This window comes from Phodopus roborovskii, unplaced genomic scaffold, assembly GCF_943737965.1.
Source record: "Phodopus roborovskii unplaced genomic scaffold, PHOROB, whole genome shotgun sequence".
Classification (NCBI taxonomy): domain Eukaryota; kingdom Metazoa; phylum Chordata; class Mammalia; order Rodentia; family Cricetidae; genus Phodopus; species Phodopus roborovskii.
The window spans coordinates 194609-221156 of NW_026125572.1; the positions used below are offsets into that span (position 1 = coordinate 194609).

The 26548-nt window shown below is 43.1% G+C and overlaps 1 protein-coding gene across 1 annotated transcript in view; it reads left to right on the plus strand.

Moving 5' to 3' along the window:
* Positions 1-26548, plus strand: part of Dync2h1 (dynein cytoplasmic 2 heavy chain 1) — a 185863-nt gene that overhangs the window by 113594 nt on the left and 45721 nt on the right. The window contains exons 70-78 of the mRNA XM_051177788.1: positions 1687-1830; positions 3334-3423; positions 9056-9121; positions 10291-10341; positions 11378-11455; positions 13844-13975; positions 14898-14970; positions 25373-25533; positions 26389-26514. Coding sequence (XP_051033745.1) covers positions 1687-1830; positions 3334-3423; positions 9056-9121; positions 10291-10341; positions 11378-11455; positions 13844-13975; positions 14898-14970; positions 25373-25533; positions 26389-26514 — 921 coding nt within the window. The remainder of the gene's footprint in view (positions 1-1686; positions 1831-3333; positions 3424-9055; positions 9122-10290; positions 10342-11377; positions 11456-13843; positions 13976-14897; positions 14971-25372; positions 25534-26388; positions 26515-26548) is intronic.

The following is a 26548-nucleotide window of genomic DNA, read 5'->3' on the forward strand; positions in this document are numbered from 1 at the left end:
TCTACCTCTGGTCTGTATGTGTGAGAGAGACTGGGAGAAGTGAGGGAGTGGTTGGGGGACCGGGGTCTGGCAGCCAGTCTTCTTTGAAGGCTCCATTCAATAAACTGAGACCTCCCCCCAGGCCACCTCTTAAAATTTCCTTCACCATCTGCCAGCAGCACTATGGCCTTTAGGTAAGCTGTTAACATGCAGACTCTCGGGGAAGATTATACATCTAGACATCTGAACTGTGGCACCATTCTTAGATGTCTGTCAGTTTGTCTTGGTTCCTTCCTCCATCCCTCACTTCCTTCCTTCCTTTCTTCCTTCCTCCCTTTTGTATTTTACAGTCTTAGACTGTAGTCTGTGTCTCTTTCGCTACACACACACACATACACACACGTATGTATGTATGTATGTATGATGGGATTTATTGGAATGACTTATAGGACTACAGCCTGTAAGTCATGTCAATAAATGTTAAGTGGTTGTGTTAATTTGCTAGAACATGTATAGACAGATATAATCCAACGATGGCTAGTTGTAGACAGAAAGTCAACAATCTAGTAGTTAGTTGCTCAGTCCTGCAAGGCTGGGTGTCTCAGCTGGTCTTCTGTACATGCTGCAATCCCAAAGAGGTAGGCTCCAATGGCAGTGAAGGAATGGATACGATAGCAAGGCTAGGGCAGACAGGAAAAGAGCAAAAGCTTCCTTCTTCCACACCCTTGTATAGACTTCCAGAAGAAGGCATGGACCATATTAAAGGTATGTCTTCCCACCTCAAGATCTGGATTAAAGGTGCATGTCTTCCAGCCTTAAGACTCCTTCAAAGGTGTGTGTGTCTTCCTGCTTTCCAAGTGGGTTCACTTACTTCCGCCCAGGCAGAAAATCTCTCACAGATGTGCTCTCTGTTCCTGGATTGTAGTTCATTGCAGATACGGCAAGCTGACTACACAGCCTCACAAGTCCTGCCTTTGAGTGATCTTCCCTTTAGCCTCCCGAGTGCTAGTGCTAAGAAGGACAGGTCACTATGCCCAGCAGAATTTTTCTTAAGACAAGTTAAATGTACTAAATGGGTTATACACTGTTTCTTCTAAAACATTTTTCTTCACTGTTCAGAGACACAGTCATGTGAGGATCTGAACCAGTATCTTCTTTCTCCAAAAGCTTTTGATTTTTGACTAAGACCAGTCCATGAACCCCTTGTGGTTCTACCAAGTGAGGGTTAGAAAAATGTGTCAAATATCTTGCTATAATGTGAATGCTTACGCCTCACTCCTAAATTCTTATGTAGACACCTACTCTCTGATGAGGTAGGGATTAAGAGTTGGCACCTTTGTAAAGGGAAGGTCTCCTGGGTCAGGAGGAGAGTCAGTGTGCCTTATGAAAGAGGGCAAAGAGGACTTGATTGCTTTCTGCTCTGGAAGGAACAGGAAATGGGCCTTCACTAGACACCAGATGTATCTGCCAGTGTGTTAGCCTTGGACTTCCTGCCTCTAGAATCCATTCTGTATAGCACCCTGAGTGAGTGCTCACACTCAGCTTTGTAGAAAAAGGATGTCATTACATTCAGTTACAGAAATTCTTCATCTTGATTTGTTGTGTATAAGGACAGCGTCTGAGCTGGTATGTGTGCAGTGGTCTCCAGGTGGCAGCAAGGTACTGGTATAAGATGATCCTGCTTCTGTCTCCACTAATGATTTATAGGAGCGGGATGCCTATCTGCCTTTGGCTGAGAGTGCCAGCAAGATGTACTTCATCATCTCTGACTTGTCCAAGATTAATAACATGTACCGTTTCAGCTTGGCTTCATTTCTTCGACTTTTCCAAAGAGCTCTGCAGAACAAGCAGGTAAGTCGTTGGGTATGTTAGAGATGTATTAAGACTCCCCTTAAATATTGAACCTATACTAATACATTTTTGAGAAAGCTTTTATTATGTATTTCAAGGACCACATATAGCAGTTTTAAAGTACATTTAAAAGAGACAATTTCTTTAGTTCTTTAGTATTCTTAATAAATATTATTATTTGATAACAAAGGAACACTTTATGCTCTAAGAAAAGTTAATTGTAAGTGATTCCTCAAACGCCAGTAATTTACAAGTGTTTGTAAATGTAATAAATTGCCTACCTAATCGTATCACCTGAGCTATACCCTTGTCATTTGAGACTGTAATCTAGGCAAAGCATTGTTCTCGATAATGGAGACAAAACAGTATACTGCTTTTGTAGGCTTGCTGTCCTTTGGGGGGGCTTGACAACTGTGTCTCACTGAGTAGGCATTTGGTTATGAGGCAGCATGATGTGTTTTGTGTGTTTGGGAGCTCAGCTAGAACTTGAGGGTGTGACTCAGGTGTAGATTTTTCAGGTCCCTGTTTGGTACCTAAGGGAGAAAAGACTTGATGAGTGGTAGGTTCTTTACCACAGAACCACAATGGAAGCGTTGACTTCCTAAGAGCAGAAAACATGAATGTCTTTCATCAATAGATTTCAAGAAGTTACAGGATGCTTAAAATGTTATAGCCATGGTCTTTAGTTTTGACAGGTATTTAAAATTCCATCCACATCTGAACAGGGTGTTCATAGTACTGTTTATTTAGAGTGTGTGTGTGTGTGTGTGTGTATGTGTGTGTGTGTGTGTGTGTGTGTGTGTGCATGCATGCATATGTATGTGTAGATTACACTCAGGGGTTGTTCTCTCCTTCCACTACCTGGAAGGCTCAGCAGCAAGCTCCCATACCCACTCACCTTGCTGGTCCCAGTTTTTATAAACCAATGGAAATAACAATTAGTAAAATATGAGCATTGTGACTATTATGTAGAACAATTCCCGAGTCAGTCTAAACACTGGAGGTGTGGGATTTTTATTATATCATTTTGAAAGTGAATATTAATGTTTAGTCCACCTGGCATGCTTGGTTCTGTTATCGTAATGAAATAAGAAACAAAGCACCTCTGGGCTGGATTGGTGAACAAAATTCAGGTATTCAAATAGCCTTACCTCATGTTAAAATAGGTTGTGTTTTTAATGCTGTTTGTATCAGAGTGGAATGTGGTAATTGAACAAGTACTATTTGGAATTTCACTATTTTCATTATTTCCTACTTAAAATTAATTGTAATTTTCATTTATTAAAACTTTTAATTGTATACATTTCAAGAAACACTATAAAATACTGCATTAGTGTACAGGTATAGTGCACTAATTTATTAATTCCTTGGGCTATGTGGGTCCAGATCGTTATTTTAGAACCAGCTTTGATTCTGGAGAATCGTTTTTAGGAGTGATTCAACTCTAAAATGTCTGTAAAATTTTCTAAATTTCTTAATGGATTTTCACATTCTAATCTCCAGGACTCTGAAAACACAGAACAGAGAATCCAGTGTCTTATCAGCTCATTGAAGCATATGGTGTATGAGTATATATGCCGATGCCTGTTTAAGGTAAGGACCCATCACATGTACACCGCTCCTCACTCCCTGGTCCTATAGGACACGGGCAGTTCTAGAGCTGCTTTCTTACTCAAAAGGTATTGGCATAGGCGGTGGTGATTTATTTTTTCTAGAATGCAGCTCGTCACACACTTGAATTTTTTACCACATGCCAAAGTGCAGTAGGGAGCCAACAACAAGGTGAGGGCAGCATTGGTGGCCTAGGCTAGCTGTCTCAGGGTGGCCTGGCCCCAACTGAAAAGGGGGAGAACCATGGGAAACGTGGCCTTACAAGCCCAGCGCTCTCATCCTCAGGCCTAGCTTTGTCAGCTGGAGACATGGCTTTGTTGGTATGGCTGTTCTGTGTCTGTGAGGGGTTTACCATTCCTGGCATCCGGTAGATGCTAATAACATGCCCGCCTCTTCCTCTCATTTGGGAGAATCCAGTGTCTCTAGGCATTGCCTAGTGTCTCCTGGTGTCTTAGTGACCCTTCTAATTCTGTAAAGAAACACATGACCAAGGCAACTTTAAAAAAAAAAAAAAAACATTTCAGAGGGTGAGAGCCCATGTTTATCATGGCGGGAGCAGGCAGGCAGGCATGGTACTAGAGCAGTAGCTGAGAGCTCACTTCTGATCCACAAACGGGCAGAGAGAACTAACCGAGAATTGTGTGGGCTCTCTTTGGAAACCTCAAAGCCCATCTCCAGTGACATACCTCCAACAAAGCCACACCTCAAACAGTCAAACAGTTCAGTTCTTCCAACTGGGAGACCAAGTATTCAACCATAGCGGCCCGTGGGGGCATTTCATTTGAGCCCTTATAGCTTCGTTGTGGAATGCAGTTGTTACTCGTTACGAGAGTCTCAGGGCGAAGAGTTGGTGGCTTTTGAGGTACGAAGTGCAACTTTCTGAAGATGTCTTCCTCTGAGAAAGATCTAGAACAGTGTGCATCGAGAGAGTCCTAAGGCTTGGAGACTTTTAATGACGAGACCCGAGTTCAGGCTTTGGGGCTCAGCTCACAGCATAAAGAGCTCCCACAAAGTCAGGTACCCAAGTCTGAGGAGTTCGTTGTGAGCACAGCTCAGTCATGTGGACTCAGTAATCCTGAAACTGCAGTGTTAGTCGAGGCAGAGCACATGCTCAGTGCACCTTTGCGGACTGTGCAGACCTTCCGCTCTTGGAGTGGGCATGTCTACAGGATTCCTCTTTTACTGGAACCGTACATTTTCCTTTCAGAGGGCTTATGGCTCACTAAAGTTCTGAACCCCTTAGCCCTTGATTTTAAGGTGTGAAGACTGCAGATTGTGAGCAGATATCACAAAGCCTTGTTGCCCCAGATGTTGTTACCCTAAATATAGGGATGAGCTCTACAGGGGCATAGCCCATCAGAGAGCATGGGGTCCCTCACACCCGTATAATGTGTTATCTCCTCCAGTGCCCAACATGTTATTGCATGGTTAAAACTTGGAGATATTTTCAGAAGATTCCAAAATCTATGTGGAACTACAACAGGAAAAACATTGAAGACTTGTTCTCCAGTTCTGGGTCCATTAAACTCAAGCAGTTTGTGCTTCAGACTCTGGTCTTCTCCTTGTATCATTGTATTTAAGTAACTAGAAATGGTTAGGAACTTTTCCTTCCTTCATTTCTCCTCTGCTTCCCTGTCTTTGCAGTTGGTCTCAAAGATCTTTCCATAACATAAATACTGAACTTCACTCATTTCCATAGTTGTATGAACTATCACATGGGTTTGACTTACCCCTTTCCAAAATGCTGCGTAGTGTTTCATTTTGACAAGTTTGGCTTTGTACTTAAGGTTGAATACAAAATTTGTTTTAGTTTTTATATATTCAAAAATTACCTATGTTCTGAAAGGATTTTTTACACAGCATTTTTTAGTGTGTCTGTGCTTTGATTCTGACTTACTTCCTACACGAGGGCACCTATGAAATTTCCTACTGTGCAGATCTGTCAGGACTCAAAGGTTTGGGCTGGGAGCACTTTGGGTTTTTGGCTATGAAACCTGGATGTTCAGACTCTGCCATTCTTGACATGTCTGTTACATGACAATAGAATGTGTTCATATTGTTCGCTGTCATAAGTGATTGCACTGGGTGCATAGCACCTTCATCTTTGTGTGAAGATTTGCGTTAAGTATTTTGATTCAGTAGATTTCTGGTGAGAAGTATAATTGCTTCTCCAAAGGTCACACTTTGTAAATGTTGTTGAATATTATCAAATATTGTGGAGAAGTTTGCTTGCTTATGCTTGAACTAGTTGGTACTTTTATCCATGGGTAGTTGAAACCACCTTTTCCTTTACATGCTTATTGGCCGGGACACACACACATACACACACACAGAGAGAGAGAGAGAGAGAGGGAGAGAGAGAGGAGGAGGGAAAGAGAGAGGGGGAGAGAGAGAGGGAGAGAGAGAGGGAGAGAGAGAGGAGGAGGGAGAGAGAGAGGGAGGGAGAGAGGGAGGGAGAGAGAGGGGGAGAAAGAGGAGGAGGGAGAGAGAGGGGGAGAGAGAGGGAGGGAGAGAGAGAGGGAGGGAGAGAGAGGGAGGGAGAGAGAGAGGAGAGAGAGGAGGAGGGAGAGAGAGGGGGAGAGAGAGGAGGAGGGAGAGAGAGGGGGGAGAGAGAGGGGGAGAGAGAGAGAGCAGGGGACATGGAGTTGGGAAAGATATATGTTGCAAAGTGGCTGAATTGGTGGGAGGGAGTTGGAGGTAGATGGAATCAAGACACATGTTTGAAATTTTCAAGGAAAAATGTTTTAAAACAAAAAATACCATAAACATTCATCCTGTCAACTCCACTTTTATCGTTACTTTCAGCTTGTATTTTTATACTTCAGTTTGTATATTCTTATTTGTAAAAGTTCAGGCTCTTTGCTGTTAATGCCCATGTCATATATTTTATACTGTAATTGGCAAAGGGTCAGTATTAGCACCAACATACTTTAATGTTTGTGGGGACTCTGTGGAGACTTGCTCCTTTGAAGTCACTCTATCCTTTAAAAGTCCTTTGAGGTTGTGGTAAGTAGCTTTTGGTCAAGCAGGAGAGAGGCTGACAACCCTGACTTCAGCCCTTCAGTGTGCACTTGGAGCCTCTTATTGGCTCCCTTGTCTGTTGTGAGCAATTGGCAAATCCTAAACTGTCACTGTGATCCCTAAGTTCTGAGATACTTGTAATAGATAAAATGTCTGCTCTGTAAAATTCATTTCTGTCACTATGGAGTATGATTTCAGCATTCCACAGTGTCTGAGTAATGATGAAAGCTGAGACAGTGGTTCAGTCATAAACTACGAGGTAGATTCCTCAGGACTTATACTGTAGTGTTAATGGGGGTAGAAGTGCTTTCATATCCTCGTGAAGGCCTTCCGGGTTTGTAGCAGTCAGCAGGGGAGGCTGGGGAACAGCGTCCAGGGCCACTGGGGGGAGAGGCTGGGAGGAGCATTGTGGGAGCTGTGGGAGGAGCACTGGGGAGCTGTGGGAGGAGCACTGTGGAGCTGTGGGAGGAGCACTGTGTGGGAGGAGCACTGGGGAGCTGTGGGAGGAGCACTGTGGAGCTGTGGGAGGAGCACTGTGTGGGAGGAGCACTGGGGAGCTGTGGGAGGAGCACTGTGTGGGAGGAGCACTGGGGAGCTGTGGGCCGAGCACTGGGGAGCTGTGGGCCGAGCACTGGGGAGCTGTGGGAGGAGCACTGTGAGGAGCTGTGGGCGGAGCACTAGGGAGCTGTGGGAGGAGCACTGTGAGGAGCTGTGGGTGAAGCACTAGGGAGCTGTGGGAGGAGCACTGTGAGGAGCTGTGGGCGGAGCACTGTGAGGAGCTGTGGGAGGAGCACTGTGAGGAGCTGTGGGAGGAGCACTGGGGAGCTGTGGGAGGAGCACTGGGGAGCTGTGGGCGGAGCACTGGGGAGCTGTGGGAGGAGCACTGGGGAGCTGTGGGCGGAGCACTGGGGAGCTGTGGGAGGAGCACTGGGGAGCTGTGGGAGGAGCACTGGGGAGCTGTGGGAGGAGCACTGGGGAGCTGTGGGCGGAGCACTGGGGAGCTGTGGGAGGAGCACTGGGGAGCTGTGGGAGGAGCACTGGGGAGCTGTGGGAGCATATGTCCCTAGGATACCTCTTCTTTGTGGAATACTCCTCTTAATAGATCTCAGATGTACAAAAAACAGGGGTGAGAAAGAAGATTGTTTTCTTCCTTTTATATTATCTGTGTTTTTCTTGCCTTCCTTTCTAAATAAATTTGCTCATTTGAATACAATTCAGGTGGATACTGTTTTTAAATATATATATATATATATATATATATATATATATATTTATATAGGAATAGGTTCTAGGTCAGGCAGTGGTCGTGCACACCTTTAATCCCAGCACTTGGGAGGCAGAGGCAGGTGGAGCTCTGTAAGTTCAAGAACAGCCTGGTCTACAAAGAGAGTTCTAGGACAGCCAGAGTTACACAGGTAAACCCTGTCTCAAAGAAATTATAAAAGAAAGGAAGGGAGGGAGGGAGGGAGGAAAGAAAGGGAAAGAAGGAAGGAAGGGAGAGAGAGAAAAGAAAGGAGCCCAAACATTGAGATGAGTTGACACTGAAGTAAGATGATGACTTCTGACCTGATTAGCAAAGTCCATGAGAGATAGTAGGAACTTAAAATATTTGCTAAATTGTGGATGACGATTTTTTTTTAAATAAAAACTAAGACTTTAAAAAATCCTTAATTTGTTGGGGTGGGGGAATGGGAGGGGATGGTGGTCAGGGTGCATGTGAGGGGGGAGAGAGGGTAAGAGGGAGGGAGGGAGAGGGAACTGGGATCAACATGTAAAATAAAAAATAAATAAAATAAAAAAATCCTTAGTTTGATTCATTCCTCTGTATTCTTGAACTTTGGGGAATAATGTGTTCATGTGCTGTGCCCATTCTCTCTCTGTATCCCCACATTGTGGGTTTTGCTTCATTCTTGAATCATGATTCTTCCTTATGACATCCTTGTGAAATATTGTACATAATTGCAACTAGACAACCAGAAAGATGCCAAATAGTGATTTCTTCTGCCGTTTCCATCCTTGAAAATGATGGAAGAAGATCGTGGTGTCCTGGCTTAGAGCATGTGTCAACCTTGCATCAGGATTTGCAATACTGTAATTCCATATTGTTCCCTAAAGTCAGAATGGTGCCTGTAACTACAAGGCAAGGAGAAGGCTAAGCACCCTATTGTTACTGACCACACATTTCCAGCCAGTGTTGGATCACGTTTGCTCGGTAATTATTAGCCTTAGAATAAAGCTCCCAGGGGCAGTTGGAGGCTCATAGGATGGCAGAAAGCTTCCTTCTTAATGCAAAGGAAACAGTGACTACACAAATAGAATAATGCTGTGAGGTGTGTGTGTGTTTGTGTGTGTAGATACATGTCTGTCATAAGGGATAATACAGGGATAGCGGCATCTTATTTTCTTATTACGAGTGTGTTTACATTTATTCTCTTAATCAAGAGACAATTTGAGCATTTAATTTTTACTATGTGGGTAGACCGTGAAGTCACTTGTTATTACTGTTGAGAAAAAACAATACAGAACCGTAGTACCAAAAATTTAAAGACAAATTTTAAGAAATAGCAAATGTAACCCTGTCCCTTTTTTGCAGGCTGACCAGTTGATGTTTGCTTTGCATTTTGTTCGGGGCATGCATCCTGAACTTTTTCAAGAAAATGTAAGTAGTACCGAAGGAGGGAAACTTGGTATTAGAGAAACCTGCTAATAGGCAGGGTCTCTTAGGCTAGAGGTGACTTAGGCTGTAAGATGTATAAACATGAACTAATGTTCTCTAAGTGGTATGTGTGAGGGGCTGTTAGGAAGCTCTTTCTCCCTGCGTATACTCAGGATTGCAGGTGACAGAAGGAACGGAGTCTAAGTAATTTCCTAGGGTACTTGGGTTGCCATGAGCCAGGCCCACTTACCGGGGACACCGGAAGAGCCAGCCTTGGGCCCTTCCTGTTCTAAGCAGTGCACCTGAGGAAGGGACAGAGTGGTAGTGTGGGCATGCACTGTGTCATCTGTCACCTCCGCTCACCTATCAAGAGTGGCAGATAAAGTGGGGTGGGATGGGGCTGCACATTATCGCCTGAGCCCATGGGGCCATGCTGTGTTCTTTGTCCCACATCTTTTTTCTTGTCTGTCATAAAACCACATCTAATACGCATGATACTCACTTGAGCTAACATTAAATGAAAAAGAATTGTGTTTGGTTTTCTTTTTCATTATTGTATGAATTCAACCTACTGCCCTCCAACTCTGCTTTGTCAGATTTTAATTATCTCTGTGTCGTCGTGTCAGGTGGTTAAAACACAGACCATTCATATTTCTCCCTGCCTTCTTCCACCTTTTCTAATTCCACACGCTGTTGCTTATTTGCTCACTTTTTTCCTGAATTTATGAATTTGGTCCTAATAGCTTTGATTAACTTAAGCTATCTGTCCAATAATTTTTAAAATTACAGCTAGCATGTTTTCAGGTCTTATGTGCACGCTTGTTCCTTCTTGGAATACTTTTCTTAATTTACACAGGACAAGCAAGTTTTTAGCCTTGGTGGACTTCACTGCATGTGTATTAGTAGCATGAAAGAGCCACAATTGAAGATCTAGATGATGAGTGTGCCATACGTGTACACGCACACGTCTGTCTTAACACAATTAGCTCTGGTAGGTTTCGTGCATGTTTTGTAGTGGCACGTGACTCCCTAACGCTGGCCTGCTTGAAGAACTGGGAGGACTCTGCCCGTGTTCTGAGGCAGCTGCATTATACAATGCCGTGTAAGACATTGAAGATAATGTTAACTGGCTGCACCTGATATTTTTGTGTCTCTTGTGTTTCATTCACTAGGAATGGGATGCGTTTACAGGTGTGGTTGTTGGAGACATGCTGCGGAAAGCTGTAAGTTCCATGTGATTTCTTTCGTAGGGGAAGAAGGTTCTTGCCTTGGGTCTTATGAAATATAGTTGTATCACAGGAGTTTAAAATTATTGTTGAGATTATACTTTTATTATAGGAATATGTCCTGACCTGTGCTTCTTTACTATAAAATGGGCTTAATGTATTTTTAGAACTTGGAAAGTTCTAAATACTAAGATTTTAACTGCTTTTTTCACAGAATTTGTATTTTGTTTTAGAAAACTGTTATAAACTTTAGGGATATTGATTTTTTTTCTTATATACCTGAAGCTCTAAAAATAATTTTTAAGACTTTAAAAAGTCTATGGAAACATAGCTTTTTAAATAAATTTTGTATTTGACCAGATAATGATCTTGAAACTGATGCACTGAAAATACAACACATCATTGTGCAGATCTCTGCAGCCACTGCAACCAGCAGAGTAACATCCATACGGGGCTCGAAGGCAGCTCAAACTCTGGGTCTGACCTTGAGTTTATATTAGGCATATTTAAGTACAGCACAATCTGGTGAAAACTTTTCCAGTAATTATTAACTCCGTCCTGTGTACACAATAAAGCACGCATAAATCTCCTTGAGGAACAGAGCAACAGTATGCAAATTTGACTTGACTACATCGAGTCTCTGAAAAGCACACGAGACAGCTTCCATAAAGGTGGCTTCTGTAGATTGACTGCTTACAGCAAGCTTATGATAAGCATTTGGGAAGGGTCTAACGCAAAGGTCAGTAGGTAGGAATGCATCTTTCTGGGCAGATAACAGATTGTGTATTCCTTCCTGTGAAGGACGCTCCAGGTCCCCCAGTGCTGACATGAAATGGATGGTTAAGCACAATAAATCTGAATGCCATGTTTTATGTGTCAGTGAGCTTCTAACAGTGTTACATAGAAATTTACCACAGTGCCTTCATAAATGTAAAGAAGTAGTATGTGGAATGTTTGGTAATAGTCAATTGCTTTTTTGAAAAAGAAAAATGAATTTTACCAAACGCATTAAGGAAAATTGCTTTCATTGAAGGATTCTCAACAAAGAATTCGTGATCAGCTTCCATCTTGGATAGATCAGGAAAGAAGCTGGGCTGTGGCAACACTGAAGGTATTTTCTTTTTTTATTAATTTTTTTAAATCGTGTGCATGTGTTTGTATACTGTATGTCTGTGCACATGTGTGCTGGTGCATATGGAGGTCAGAAGTTAGAGTTGAGTGTCTTACTTTATTGCTGTGTGTGTGTGTGTGTGTGTGTGTGTGTGTGTTTTGAGACGGGGTCTCTTACTGAACCCACAGTGTCTGAATTGGGTAGGCTGAGTTAGACGGAATAGCCAGCAAGTACCAGGGATCCTTGTGTTGGTGACACCCAGAGCTAGAATTAGACTCAGGGCACTGCCTGGCTATTCGCGTATGGTCTGGGTTCTAAACTTGTGCTTGCATAGCAGGCATTTTAGGCAGTGAGCCATACCCCAGTTCCGGTTGAAAGCATTTCTGTTCTGTTTTGTGGGACATTTGATTTTGTGTGTGTTTTGCTTTTCTGACACTTTATATGTGCACCTTATTTATATCAGTGTTGATATTTCTGCAGTAAGGACTAAAGTCTCTGTTTAAAATGCTGAAGAGTTACTGTGGTATCTGTGTCCTCCAGCTTATTTCTTAACTGCTCGGCTCAGTTGTGCTTATAGAGATGAAAGACAAATGTGTCTGGATACCTTTGCTCCCTCTTTCCCTTCTTTGGCCTGTTTTCCTTACAACTGTATAGTACTATGGGTAGCTCACAGAGAGGTCAATAAAGGTGACCAGCAATTATTGGTGGCTCACTCTGAGCCGTTCTGCAGAGGTTGGAAATGGCTCTTGTTACATAGTTCCGACAGCATCAAAGGTAGCTGCTGTGATCACACTGATTTAACAGTGAAGGGGGCAGGGTTCAGAGCTGACATCTGGGCTCTTTTACAGCTGCTCTGTATGTACTCTTCATTGATTATTCACTTCATGCTTATTATCAGCCATTATAGTGTCAATGTCCAGGGTTCTTCAGTTGACCTAACTTAAATCAACCTGCTGACCTTTCCCCTATATTGTGAAATCTTACTTTACCAAGAACTCAGTAGCCCGTTGTTTGTTCAGAATTCTCCCATCATTTATTAAAACCAATTAAGTTAAATGTGAATTATCAAATTTTGTTGTTGAAGTTTAGTTAGGCTACATAGTGAAATGTTACCAGCACAAAGAATTATTTAGGTGTGCGTACAGATGCTAGATACAGTATCCTACGAGTCTTGATGCACTTGTCTGTGCATGAAGTTCTATACTACAGATAGAGATCTCCCATTGTCTTAAAAGAAAACATCCCTCTCTACAGATTTGCACTTCTGTTCATGTAGACCATTCGTGGGAAAGGCTGGGGAAAGGGAGCATTGAGATAGAAGGAATGCGATTATTTGAGTATGTCTCTGAGGGGGTTGTTTAAGGCCAAACTGCTGAACAAACGCTTAGGAAACAGCATAGTGGGCTTGAACATTGAGATGCAAAAGAAACTGTATGGTCACATATAGATAAATAAGCAAATATGGTTTACAGAAAACATGCTTTCTGAAGGATTACAAACGACCAGAGTTGGACAGAAGGTAAAGTTGTAAAGGTGAATTTTATTTCAGAATTTACCCACATGCACTCTCTCTCTCTCTCACACACACACACACATACTCTTCCACACACATTTTCTCTGACATACACATGTGCGCGCGCGCACACACACACACACACACACACACACACACACACACACACACACTGTGTAGGGCAGGACTCCAGGATAGTACCGAATTCAGTTCAGAAGGAGACAGGGGTAGGCAAGAATGCGGGCAGTGGACAAGGAGGGATTGCTGGGTGTCACTGTCCCCGTGAACCACCTGAGCTAGAGAAGAGCTCTGGCTTAACTAACTTTGCATGATTCCTGCTGAAGGTGACCAGAGGTGGGAGGGAGGAGCTAGATGATAGACTGGCCGTAGGGCTTTTTACTCAGCTGCTGTAGAAGTGTCCTGATAAGACTTCCACAAACAAACAAAGAAAAAGGCTGAACCTGAAACCTAAGTGAGATGCCCCAGTAGCACCATAGCAAAGGTCGGTTAGGAAGAGCATTCTCGTTGCTAGAGAGACACTGCAGCCTGAACACGATGAGCTCAGCTGTGTTGTCCCTAGGCCTTGCACTTGGTGTTGATGATGGTGGAGACAGCTAGGTATCAGTGTGTTCCTGTACAGAAAATGTCTCTTAGGAATATCGGGTGATACAACCCTGTCTTGGGAGCGATTTACTAGCTTTAGTGTGGGTGAATTCACTGTGCTGTTTTTAACTATGAAAGGTGAGACCAACTGTATCACAACTGTATCACAAAGTAGAAAACAAGTACTAAGCATCCATAGTAACTAGTTTTCTTCGGCTTTTGTAGTTTTTTATAAGGCTGCAGCTCCTTACCTGTGGTGGTTTGCGTTTTAGATTGCACTCCCCAGTCTGTACCAGACCCTCTGCTTGGAAGACATGGCACTTTGGCGGACTTATTACCATCACTCCATGTGTGAACAGGAGTTTCCATCAGTTCTTGCAAAGAAAATTTCCTTATTTCAGCAGGTAAAATGGAATGTTATCCAAGCAGAACAAAATCAAATCTGTGATGTTACCCTTGTCCTTGAGAAGCTACTTAAGTAACAGCTTTGCTTTTAGTGTGTTGTGTAACTTCATCCACTTGAAGGAGGAAGGTCTTTCTGCTTTGGTCACCACACCCAGACAGAACCCAGGCAACATTTGTGAGCGGGTGTTCCTAGTACATCTTGTTTCAAGAGGGATCCTGTGATAGGAAAAGATGCCTTTAAAAAAGCAGCAAAGCTATAAATCACAGAGATTTTTCCATTCACTTATTTTTAAGAGTTGTATCTAAGGAGAGGGCTTAATGTGAAGGAAAGGGAATTTTTAAAACTCCATTTCAAAGCAGAACCCTGAGGTCTCAGTGGGTGGCTTTGACTTGAGCTTGGCAAATGGCTCTGGAAATCAGTGCCCTAGGGAATGGTCCATCACTGGCCTCTTTTCTGGGCTGTCCATTATGGAAGCCAACTCATTCTATTTTTCTGTGCGTCAAATGCTATCTCAGCAGATGTGCTTAAACCAAACGACAAACCATCTGAAAGTGAGCATTTACACATCAAAGGAATGTTACAGATATGCAGGACTCAGCAGAAATTCAGATGTTCGGCAGGCAGCCGCCAGATGCTAAATGTTTACCCTGCTGTTGTCGCCGGCCACTGGGCCCTATGTAGGCTCTTGAAGATTTATCTCACTCATCGAATGCTTACTCCACATACCAGCTTTAAGGACTTTTTTACATAAAAGGGAAGTCTTGTTTCATAATTGCGTGACAGTTTCAAGCATAGCAAATAGTATGCGACACAGGTTACTCTTGTATTTCCAAAGCATTAAGTAAGTAATTGTTGATTATTGTGTAGTTAATGCTGCTGCTGAGAAACATCTATTTACAGAATTTTCCATTTTGTTTTAGGTTCTTGTTGTTCAGGCTCTACGACCAGATAGACTGCAGAGTGCCATGGCTCTGTTTGCCTGTAAGGCCCTGGGTAAGCACAGCACTTTGCAGACACTACAGCTTGAGCTTGGTAACTTCTCTTGAACCTATAGTTTATTTTATACTAACCTTAGTAGAAATGTTTTAAGGTCTTTTATTGTTTGTTTCATTATCTCTGCTTAGCTAGAAATATACTTCTCCTTGTTGGATATAATTATATTCAGTATTTAATTGAATTACATAATTGACATCCTAGATTAACAAGGTAAAAGTGCTGAGTTTTTAAAAATTACCATCATCATCATTTTTATTATTGTTTTGTTTTTCAAGACAGGGTTTCTCTGTGTAACAGTTCTGGATCTCCTGGAACTCACTTTGTAGACCAGGCTGGCCTCCAACTCATTGAGGTCCCCCTACCTCTGTCTCCCAAGTGCTGGAATTAAAGGTGTGCACCACCACCGCCCGGCTAAAAGTTATTTTCTTATGGAAGTATTTTTTATTTTTATTTGTCATAAAGCTTACAAAGAAGGCATTCAAATGTTAGTGGCAAAAATGGGGAAATTATAGTTACAATAAAATATATTATAGCCTTCAGAAATATAACCTTCAAAATTAGTAATTTTAGCATGTATAAAACCAAATATTGACAGTTTGCTTTTCAGACTGGTTTTTTTTTTCCAGCCTTACAAAGAGTATTGTTCAAAGAATTAAAACTTATCACCCACCTGCAAATAATTCCATTTCTCTTAGAAAAGTTTAATAGAAACTGTTAAAGAAAGTGTGAAAACAGCTGGGTGTCATGGTGTACCCCAGGAATCCCTGACCTTGGAACTCAGACTCCAGGGTCCTGTTAGCACATTTGTCTGTTGTTGTCTCTCCCTTACAGTTTACTTGTAATGGTCTAGGTTCTAACTCCAGAACTTATTGTGAGTTGGTTTAGTTTACTACTAGTAAGTTGTCATCGTAATCTGTCACCTCTGTTGCTCAGAGTGTTTCCAGAGTCCCCTTGTGTCACCTGTCGCCACTGCCTGCCCCTGTGCTCAGGGCACGAGTGAGGTGGCTGTGAGGTGGCTTCCCTCAGCCGTCTGTCCTGTTCACCTTCTTGTAGCTCCAGCAGCGAGAGTGCCGAGGGCCACATTAAGTCTCACTTCTCTTCTTGTGCAAGACACTGACGACCTCTCTCCCCAGGCACCTCACCAGGTCTTTTTTGCCTCCTCACTCACTTTGCAGTCAGTGGCTTGCATTCTTTGTGCGCAGACATGGCTTTGGGATTCTAGGACCTTTATGATCACTATTATTCTCACACAGTTTAACCTGGTTATCTCCCTCACAGCTTTGTCCAACTGTTACATAAATATTTCCCTTTGCATTTTGAAAAAGTAGCATCTCAGCCTCTTGATTTTCTTTTTCCTTCATCATATTGCTTTTCTCTGCAGCTGCATCAGAATCTGGCATTTGTGAATGGCTTGCTCTTCTAGTTACAATACCTGCCACCGGAAGCTCAGTGTTGAATTACACTATGTCCCCAACACCTCAGGAAGTGTATAGAACATAACAGCACACAAACCAGGGGCTGCCTTCCTTCTTGTTTTCTCTGCTGTGGTTTTACTTTCAGTCCCTTCTCTCTGGAAGCTGTACAGTCTCTGAAACCTAAATGAAATCTTTCTCACATAAAATCTTTAAAGTCTTCCCAAAATCCTCAGAATAAAATAGATTCCTAAGCTAGAGCCATGTCTCAGCAGTTGAGAGAGCATGCTATTGGAGAGGGTCCATGAGCTCCCAGTATCACATCAGGAAGTTGATGCTATTGGAGAGGGTCCATGAGCTCCCAGCATCACATCAGGCCGGTGATGCTATTGGAGAAGGTCCATGAGCTCCCAGCATCACATCAGGCCGGTGATGCTATTGGAGAGGGTCCATGAGCTCCCAGCATCACATCAGGCAGGTGATGCTATTGGAGAAGGTCCATGAGCTCCCAGCATCACATCAGGCAGTTGATGTTATTGGAGAAGGTCCATGAGCTCCCAGCATCACATCAGGCAGGTGATGCTATTGGAGAGGGTCCATGAGCTCCCAGCATCACATCAGGCAAGTGATGCTATTGGAGAGGGTCCATGAGCTCCCAGCATCACATCAGGCAAGTGATGCTATTGGAGAGGGTCCATGAGCTCCCAGCATCACATCAGGCAAGTGATGCTATTGGAGAGGGTCCATGAGCTCCCAGTACCACATCAGGCAGGTGATGCTATTGGAGAGGGTCCATGAGCTCCCAGCACCACATCAGGCAGGTGACAGTGGCCTGGAATTTCATCAGTAGTGATTTTATAAGAAAATGACTTTACTATATTGTAACATATTTTGCCACTTAATAGGTGCCAATCATGGTACTCTTGAGGGATGGAGAAATAATAAAAAGGTACTTGTTATTCTGTCATTAATGTGTCTATCAGTAGCTTTCTAATTTTTCATGCACACAGATGTGTGCACTTTATAGTGTGGGGTTTTCTTGCTTATCCCATCCAAGAACTAGATTACTTTTCTCCAATAATCTGTCTTTACTGCAACATTTTCATAACTTCAGTTCCATTTTAAAGCTATTAGAAATTCTCATCCAGATTGCTGTTTAAAGTGTTGTCTCCCCTGGTTTTTACAAAGTTGAACAGCTGCATGTCCATGTCCCAAAGTATTTCTTAAATTAAGTGTGGTGGGTTTGCCTGATGAGTCAAGATCATGCATATTTTAATTTTTTTTATTAAATAGGTCTGCACTTAATGCATTTGTCCTAGAACATTTGTTTGAGTTTATGAATGAATACATAAATGTTTGAGCAGATATTTTTAGTTCTCTTTTTGCTTTTTTCAGTCATGTAGCCTAGGCTGGCCTTGAACTCACTGTGTTGGGGAGGATGGCCTTAATTTTTGATCCCTCCTGTCACCAACTTCCGAGTGCTGGGATTACAGGCCTGTACCACAACACATGTTTAATACAGGTGCGGGGGATAGGGCTTACGACTTCATGCATGCTTGGTAAGCTCTGTCTCAACTACAGCCCTACTCTGAATGGATGTATTTCTTAGTACACCGCCACAAGTTCAAAATATTTTTATTGGTTCTCAAATTTGTGATTAATAACAAATTAGTTAAACATACCCCAGCAGACCTCCACCACTCAGGCAGAGGCCACACCAATCAGAATCGGTGAGTGACCTGCTTACCAGCTGAGCTACCCTCCTCCCTGGATTCTGTTCCCTGAGACCCTTCCTGCAGCCTTCCCAGATCATAGTCACCCCCTTCTGCTAGACCTTGTCCCCAACGCCAGCTGACCACTCAGGGGCAAGCCACATCAGTGAGAACAGCAGCTTTCAGCTGCTCAGGTGCTGCTCAGACCAATCAAACCAACAGAGATCCCCAGCTGCACCAAAGGTCGAACTCACCACCACAAGGCCAACTCCCAGTTTGGATGGAGGTTACAGCAGCCACCAGAAATCTGGTCACACAGATCAGAAAACCAAAGAGGACAAACAAAGACAAACAAAAGAAATCTGGGACTAGAATTTATCATCCCAAACCCAGATGCCTAAATGCCAACAATAACCAGGGCAGTATGGCATCACCAAAGCTCAGCTGTCCCATGACAGCAAGACCTGAATATTCCAATGGAGCCAACACACAAGAAAGTGACCTTAAAAACAACTTTATGAAGATGATAGAGGTCTTAAAGCGGAAATGAAAAGCTCCTTAAAGAAATCTAGAAAAAGACTAATAAGTTTTCTGCCCTTCACCCCGATAATAAGTTTTTCTGCTGATGGCAGTAAGCAAGATCAAGCCAAATTGAAAAAGTATAACAACAGGTATATTGAGCAAAGCAACTCCTGGGCAGGTTCTCCTATCTAAGAGATGGAGGCTAGAGAAGTCACAACAGCCAAGCCAATGCAGTTGAGGTTTTTGTTATTGTTGTTGTGTTTTGTTGTTATTTTGTTGTTGTTGTTTGAGATGGGTTTCTCTGTATTGCTTTAGAGCCAGTCCTGGAACTATCTCTGTAGACCAGGCTGGCCTCAAACTCACAGAGATCCACCTGCCTCTGCCTCCCGATTGCTGGGATTAAAGGCGTGCACCACCAATGCCTGGCTGGCAGTTAAGTTTTATAGAGTGTAGGTGAGCGGTGACGATAACCACAAGCTGGTTTTGCACCCATGTATGGTTAAAAGCTGAGTGTGTAGGTGGAGACACGGGTGACTGGCGACTTTAGGGGCGGAAGCTGCAGCAACCTCCAAGAATGCAGAACTGGGTGTTCATACCTTCCCTTATTCGGAGAGGTGAGACATTTCCATGACCACTCAGAGGGAACCAGAGACTCCAACTGAGCATCCTAACCTTTTTGGGTGTATGGGGGCCAGTTCAAATCTGGCTAATTCCTGTTGGCATAGAACTATGTGGGGAGGAGGGAAAGTCAGGGTTCGGTGGGCTTATACTCAGTGAGAGGTATATACTCAGTGGACCATCACCCTGGGGACCCCACAGATCCATTCCGGGGGAGGGGAGAAGACAAGGGGCTAGCAAAAAAGACAAATGAGAGGGACTGGTCCTATAATGGGGTTAAGCAAGGGGGGAAAAAGGAGGAAAAAAGGACTGGCATCAGAGTAAGGGAGAGGAGGTGGGTTGGTCGCACAGGCTGAGGTCTTCCCCCAGTTTCCAGAGTGATGCAGCCCAGGTCTCCACCAGGCCAGACTCCTTTCTGGGGAGGAGTGGCTGAATACAAAATGAACTCAGTACAAACAATGGGCTGAGAAAGAAATGAGGGAATCCACACCCTTCACAATAGCCACAAGTGATATAAAGTGTCTTGGTGTTCCAGAGGACCAAACTAGGTCATCCGTAAGTGGAAGACAGTTGTGAAGCTTAGATTACCTGAGGGCCCCTGGTAGCAGGACCACAATACAAACCTGGCAAATTGATGGAACTAGGAAAATCCATCCTGCGTGAGGTAACCCAGACCCAGAAAGACAAACAAGAACCTTCATCCAGTAACTGATGGAGGCAGATGCAGAGATCTACAGCCATGCACTAGGCAGAGCTCTGGAGTCTGGTCAAAGGGGGGGTGATTATTAAGAGCAAAGGGTTCAAGGTCATGTTGGGGAAATCCACAGAGACAGTTGACACGAGCCAGTAGGAGCTCACAGACTCTCGACTACAGCTGGGGAGCCTGAATGGGACCAAACTAGGCCATCAGCATGTAGGGTAGCTTGTTCTGTTTATGGGGCTCCTGGCAGTGAGACCAGGATCTGTCCCTGGTGCATGAGCTGGCTTTTTGGAGCCCATTCCCTGTGGTGGGATGCCTTCTTCAACCTTGCTGTAGGGGGAGGAGCATAGACCTGCCTCAACTCAATGTGCCAGGCTTTGTTGACTCCCCATGGGAGGCCTTACCCTTTCTGAAGAGTGGATATGAGGTGGCTTGGGGGTGGGGGAGAGGAGGAATGGGAAGAGGGAAGGGAGGGGGAAGTGTGGTTGGTATGTAAAAGTGAATTTAAAAATTTTTAAATGAAAAAAAATTCTCAATGCAACTCTAACCAAGCACATAGAATATATGACAAAAACTTCAAGTCTGAAGAAAGAAATTGAAGATATCAGAAGATAGAAGGATCTCCCACACTCTTGGATCAGCAGCATTAACAGAGTAAAAATGGCAATCTTACTGCAAGCAATTTACAGATTCATTGCAATTCCCATCAAAATTCCATCTCATTTCTTTACAGACATTGAAAAATCAATACTTCATATGGAAAAACAAAAAACCCAGGATAGCTAAAACAATCCTGTACAACAAAAGAACTTATGGAGGTATCACCATCTCCTATTTCAAGGTATACTACAGAGCAATAGTAATAAAAACTGCATGGCATTGCATAAAAACAGACAAGTGGATCAGTTGAATTGATTCAAAGATTCAGAAGTAAATTCACACACACTGGCACTTGATTTTGACAAAGATGCCAAAATTGTACAAAGGAAAAAGAAAGTATCTTCAACAAATGATACTGCTTGCCATAACTGGATGTCAGCGTGTAGAGGAATGAAAATAGATCCATATCTATCGCCATGCACAAAATTCAAGTCCAAGTGGATCAAAGACCTCAACATAAATCCGTATACATTGAACCCGACTGAAGAGAAAGTGAGGAATAGCCTTGAATGCATTGGCACAATAGACAACTTCTTGAACAGAAAACCAATCTCACAGGCACTAAGATCAAAAATTAGTAAGTGGGACCTTGTGAAACCGAAAAGCTTCTGTAAGGCAAAGGACACCATCAAAATGACATAACGACAGCCCACAGAATGGGAAAAGATCTTCACCAACCCCACATCTGTCTGACAGAGGGCTGACCTCCAAAATTTATAAAGAACTCAAGAAACTAGACACCAAAAAGAAAACTCCAATTTCAAAATGGAGTACAGACCTGAACAAAATTCTCAACAGGAATCTCACATGACTGAGAATCACTTAAAGAAATGTTCAACATCCTTAGCCATCAGGGAAATGCAAATCAAAACTACTTTGAGATCCCATTGTATACCTGTCAAAATGGCTAAGATCAAAAACACGTGTGGCTGGAGAGATAGTTCAGTGGTTAAGAGCACTGATGCCCTTCCAAAGGTCCTGAGTTCAATTCCCAGCAACCACATGATGGCTCACAACCATTTGTAATGAGATCTGGTGCCTTCTTCTGACCTACAGCCATAAATGCAGGCAGAACATTGCATACTTAATAAACAAATCTTAAAACACACACAAGTGATGGCTTATGCTGGAGAGGATATGGAAAAAGGAGAACACTCCTCCATTGCTGATGGGAGTGCAAAGCTGTGTAGCCAGTTTGGAAATCAGTATGGCCATTTCTCAGAAAATTGGGAATTGATCTACCTCAAAATCCAGCTATACCACTCCTGGTCATATACCTAAAAGATGCTCCATTCTACCCACAGATAGTTGCTTAGTGATTTTTCATGGCATCTTTGTTCATAATAGCCAGAAAGTAGAAACAACCCAGCTGTCCCTCTAGTGTAGTTCATTTACCCAAATGGTATCATGAAATTTTCAGACAAATGGATTGAACTAGAGAAAATTCCTGAGTGAGGTAACCCATATCCAGAAAGACAAACATGTACTCATAAGTGGATATCAGCTTTAAAGTAAAGAATAACCATGCTACAATCCACAGACCCAGAGAAGCTAAGTAACAGAAGGGCTGGGGGTGGTATTCCTGAATCTCACTCTGAAGGGGAATGGGCATTGCCAGTGGATGGGGATGGGGAGGGGAGTCTGGGAAGGGATGAGAAAGGGGACAGAAGTGTCAGGCAGGGGAGGATGGATGGATGGTAGGAGAGAGTACTAGCAGACACAGCTGGAATCTGGTAGCATCTCTTGGATGAGCTAGAAACCTAGAGCAATAGAAGCTCCCAGGTATCTATGAGGGTGGCCCTAGCTAAGACTCCAACAATAGGGGATACAGAACATGAGCCATAGTCAGGAAAGACTTTCACAGGAGGGACTGTCACACCGGCCCAGCCACAAACTCTTCGGCCTACAATTTGTCCTGCCTACAGGATGTGCTGGGCTAAAGATGGGTACAGTCAGTGTTGTGCTGTACTCAGAGAGGCTTCACCCAGCAACCAATGGAGACAGTTGCTGAGACCCAATAGCCAGATGTTAGGCAGAGCTCAGGGAATCCTCTGGAAGAGGGGGAGGAAGGATTAGGAGCCAGTGGAGTCAAGGGCACCACAAGGAAACCCACAGAACCAACTTATTTCTGGGCTTATAGGGACCCACAGAGACTAAAACTGAAACCCAGGGAGCATGTATGGGACTGACTTAAGAAGTATGCATGCATGCATGCATGTATGTATGTATGTATGTATGTATGTATATATGATTGTATGTATGCATGTATGTATGTTACAGTTGTATAATTTGGTCTTCTTGAGGGTCTCCTAACAGTGAGAATAGGGCCCTGTCTGACTCTGTTGCCTGCTTCTGGGACCTATTGCTCCTTCTGGTTTACCCTTTTCAGCCTTAATAGAAGAAGGTGCCTGGTCTCACTGTAACTTGGTATACCATGGCTGGCTGATATCCATGGGAGGTCCAGAAGCAGAAGGAGAGGAATGGAGGGAGGGCAACTTTGGTTGGGATGTAATAAATAAATAAATAGGTTAAACATTAAGTTTTGTAAACTCTAGATTAAGTTCATTACTCTTAAGTGGCTGTTAGGGACGGATTTCACTTAGTAATAGGAATAGCTGTCTCTGAAAATTCTTTCATCATTGTGAGTTGCTGTTGTGAGGAGTAGAGGCAGGGAATTCAGGGGGCAACATGCATCTCTCCATACCTACCAGTGCCTCTTGACCCATATTGATGGCATTGAATTCATATTTTAAAGTGTTTATTACACAAGTCGCACAGGCTGACTTGTGTGTTTCTACTCATTTCTCCTTTGGAGACATGTGGCAACCTGCTTGCTTGTATATTCATTCTGTTGGATGTTATGTCTTCCCAGCCTCTCTCACATTTATGTTTCCCTGTCATAGTCTTTTACACATTAGATCAAACAAGTGTATTTTAAGCTCTTAATTAAAGTGAGCATTTTCAACTACTCACTAGATAATGCATTGTGGACAGAAGGGATTTGCATATAATCGGAAATTTGTTGTTGCCTCTCTGAATAGGACTTCAGAGTTGCTGAGAGGCTGTGGAGACAAATGCAGGTGACCTGTTTGGGTACACTTGGCTCTTCATGGCCGGTGCCCTGGGGCAAGACATTCAGCTTCTTCTGAGTATTAGTTTTCCTTCACAGAAAAGACCATTGTATTTGTTTTCCAAGGTTCTTATGTAATTAGACAGCAGATAAATAGCCCACTGGGTATAATGTTTAGCTCCATATGTGGTGAACAAACGGAATTTATGATAATGACAGTAGATTATAGGGCTCCAAGGTACTTGTATGTTTACAATGAAGAAACCAGAGCACAGTGCCTGCTAGTGACGTGCACAAGGCCACGCCCAGGTCATGGGTGCTTTCCATCTGCCGTTTGATTCGCTGTCACGGTGCCAGAAGAAAGCACTCTCTATCCTATCACAGGACAGAGAAAGGGTTTGCTTGGATGGCTTAAAGTCTGGAGATGGGGATTCTACCTCCTCATTTCTTAAACGGGTGCGTGTGGTAGATGGGGTCCACTGATAGCTCTGTGGTATGCAGAGGGTCCCTCACAGGGAAAGTGTTACCAAAGCACCCGTTCTTAGAAGCATTCATAGGTAGTGTTATTCGTATTTGAGTGGTTTTTAGATAAGAATGTAATATGAGATAAAAAATGAATCAAGTAGTCTATATCATGTGCTCACATGTAGAGTATTTTAATTGAAATAGAATTACACCACTTTCTCTGTTTGTTTTCTTCGCTGCAGCCACTCCCGGGTACTCTTCCTCAAATCCTACCTATATCCCCTCCACTCTCAAGTTCATAGCCTCTTTTTCTCTGATTGTTACTGTGTGTGTGTGTGTGTGTGTGTGTGCGCGCGCAGATATTTACATATTTACATTCACACACACACACAACCTGCTGAGTCTATTTTTGTTGTTTGTGTGTATTAGGTTTCAAGACTGACTGCTCTGCATTGGACAGCCAATAAGAGGGCTCATTCCTGTAGTTCTTTGTTTAGGAGTGGAGCCCCATGGAATTGCTTCCCTTCCACATTAACGTGTCCATTAATAGTGCCATTTTCTGGTCTTGCTTATACAGCCATTTCTAGGACTGTTTCATAGAACTGTTTCATAGCAGATTTCCTAGTGTTCTGATATAGGACCTGTCATGTAGATGTATCTGTGGGGTCAGGCTCCCTGTCTCAGGGTTTCTATTGCTGTGTCGAAACACCGTGACCAAAAGGCAGGTGTGGAGGAAAGGGTGTATTAGGCTCACACTTCAGCATTGCTGTTCATCACTGAAGGAAGTCAGGACAGGAACCCAAAACAGGGCAGGATCCCACAGGTAGGAGTTGATGCAGAGGCCATGGAGGGGAGCTGCTTACTGGCTTGCTTCCCGTGGCTTGTTCAACCTACCTTCTTATAGAACCCAGGACCAACAGCCCAGAGATGACACCACCTACCATAGGCTGGGCCCTCCTCATTGATCACTAATTGAGAAAGTACCTTACAGCTGGATTTCAAGCAGGCATTTCCTCAGCTGAGGCTTGTTCTTGTAATGACTCTATAGCTTGTGACACAACATGACCCAGTTCACTCCCTAACAATTCATCACTCTCTGCATTGTATCCAGTTGTTATGGTTTTCTGGTATGGTCTCCTTTTGCTGTACAGAGAGGTGACTCACGCACCAGAAGAAATTATTTTTAATATATTTTATATTGAATGTTGCTTTTCTTTAACTTCTATAATACATGTTTTAGGACTGAAGGAGTTATCCCCTCTCCCCTTGAATCTCAAACGCTTATACAAAGAGACAATAGACATTGAGCCCATCTTGATCATCATTTCCCCGGGAGCTGACCCTTCTCAGGAACTTCAAGAACTTGCTAATGCTGAAAGAAGCAGCGAGTGTTACCACCAGGTGGGTAGGGGCTTCCCTATTATTCCATGCCAGACCGCAGATCCTATCAGACCGCAGTGAACAGTTGAAAAATAGCATTGAAAAGTGTCCATAGCCAGAACTCAAGATTAGCGAAGAGTCTTGTGAACGTAATTAAGGATCTGGAGGTGGAAAAATTATTCTTATGTATCCAGATTAGCCTAGTGAAATCACCAGTGTGTTTTTAAAGGGAAGCAGGTGATTGGGTGTGAAGGTACCAGATGTGGAGAGGGAGGCAGAAGGCAGGGAGGGGAGAAATGGTTCTTTGCCTTGATGTTAGATCAGCGCAATTTCAGGATTCCAAGAGTTCCAAGACAACTTGATTTAGCATTAAGCATTGTGTTTATTTGTCGGGGCACAATAGGGAATGGATACATCTGATTGAGTTTGATTTCATTAAGATGTATAATTTAAAACACAATGATTTAAATGTAATATACCCATTAAACTTTAAAAAGAAATACCCCTGCTAGGGCAGCTCTGGTCAGTTATAGGCTTACACTCACAAGCCCTGGGCTCCATCCAGTCTCTGGTGAGTAGACAGCATATTTGCTAGTACAGCATGCATTTGTATGTGATACAGAGTCAGGAGCCCTCTGCAGGCTGTACCTGTAATCAGTGACTTTGACAGGAAGACAAAAACAACGCATCTAAACTATGAATTATTTAATGTTCTTGGAAAAGATGATTAATTCTTGGCATTTGCTTTTGACTTTTCTTATGAACTTTATTTTAAAGCCAGTTGTGGAGGCTTAGAAATTATTATCTTTAATCTCTGACAATGTCATGTTAGAATAATTTAACAGATACTCTTCACTGGGGTTTTTGTTTGTGTAGGTTGCCATGGGTCAAGGTCAAGCCGATCTAGCAATTCAGATGCTAAAAGAATGTGCCCGGAATGGGGACTGGCTCTGTTTGAAGAACTTACATCTTGTGGTGCCTTGGCTTCCAGTTCTGGAGAAGGTAGTGTCTTAGGGTTTCTACTGTTGTAAAGAGT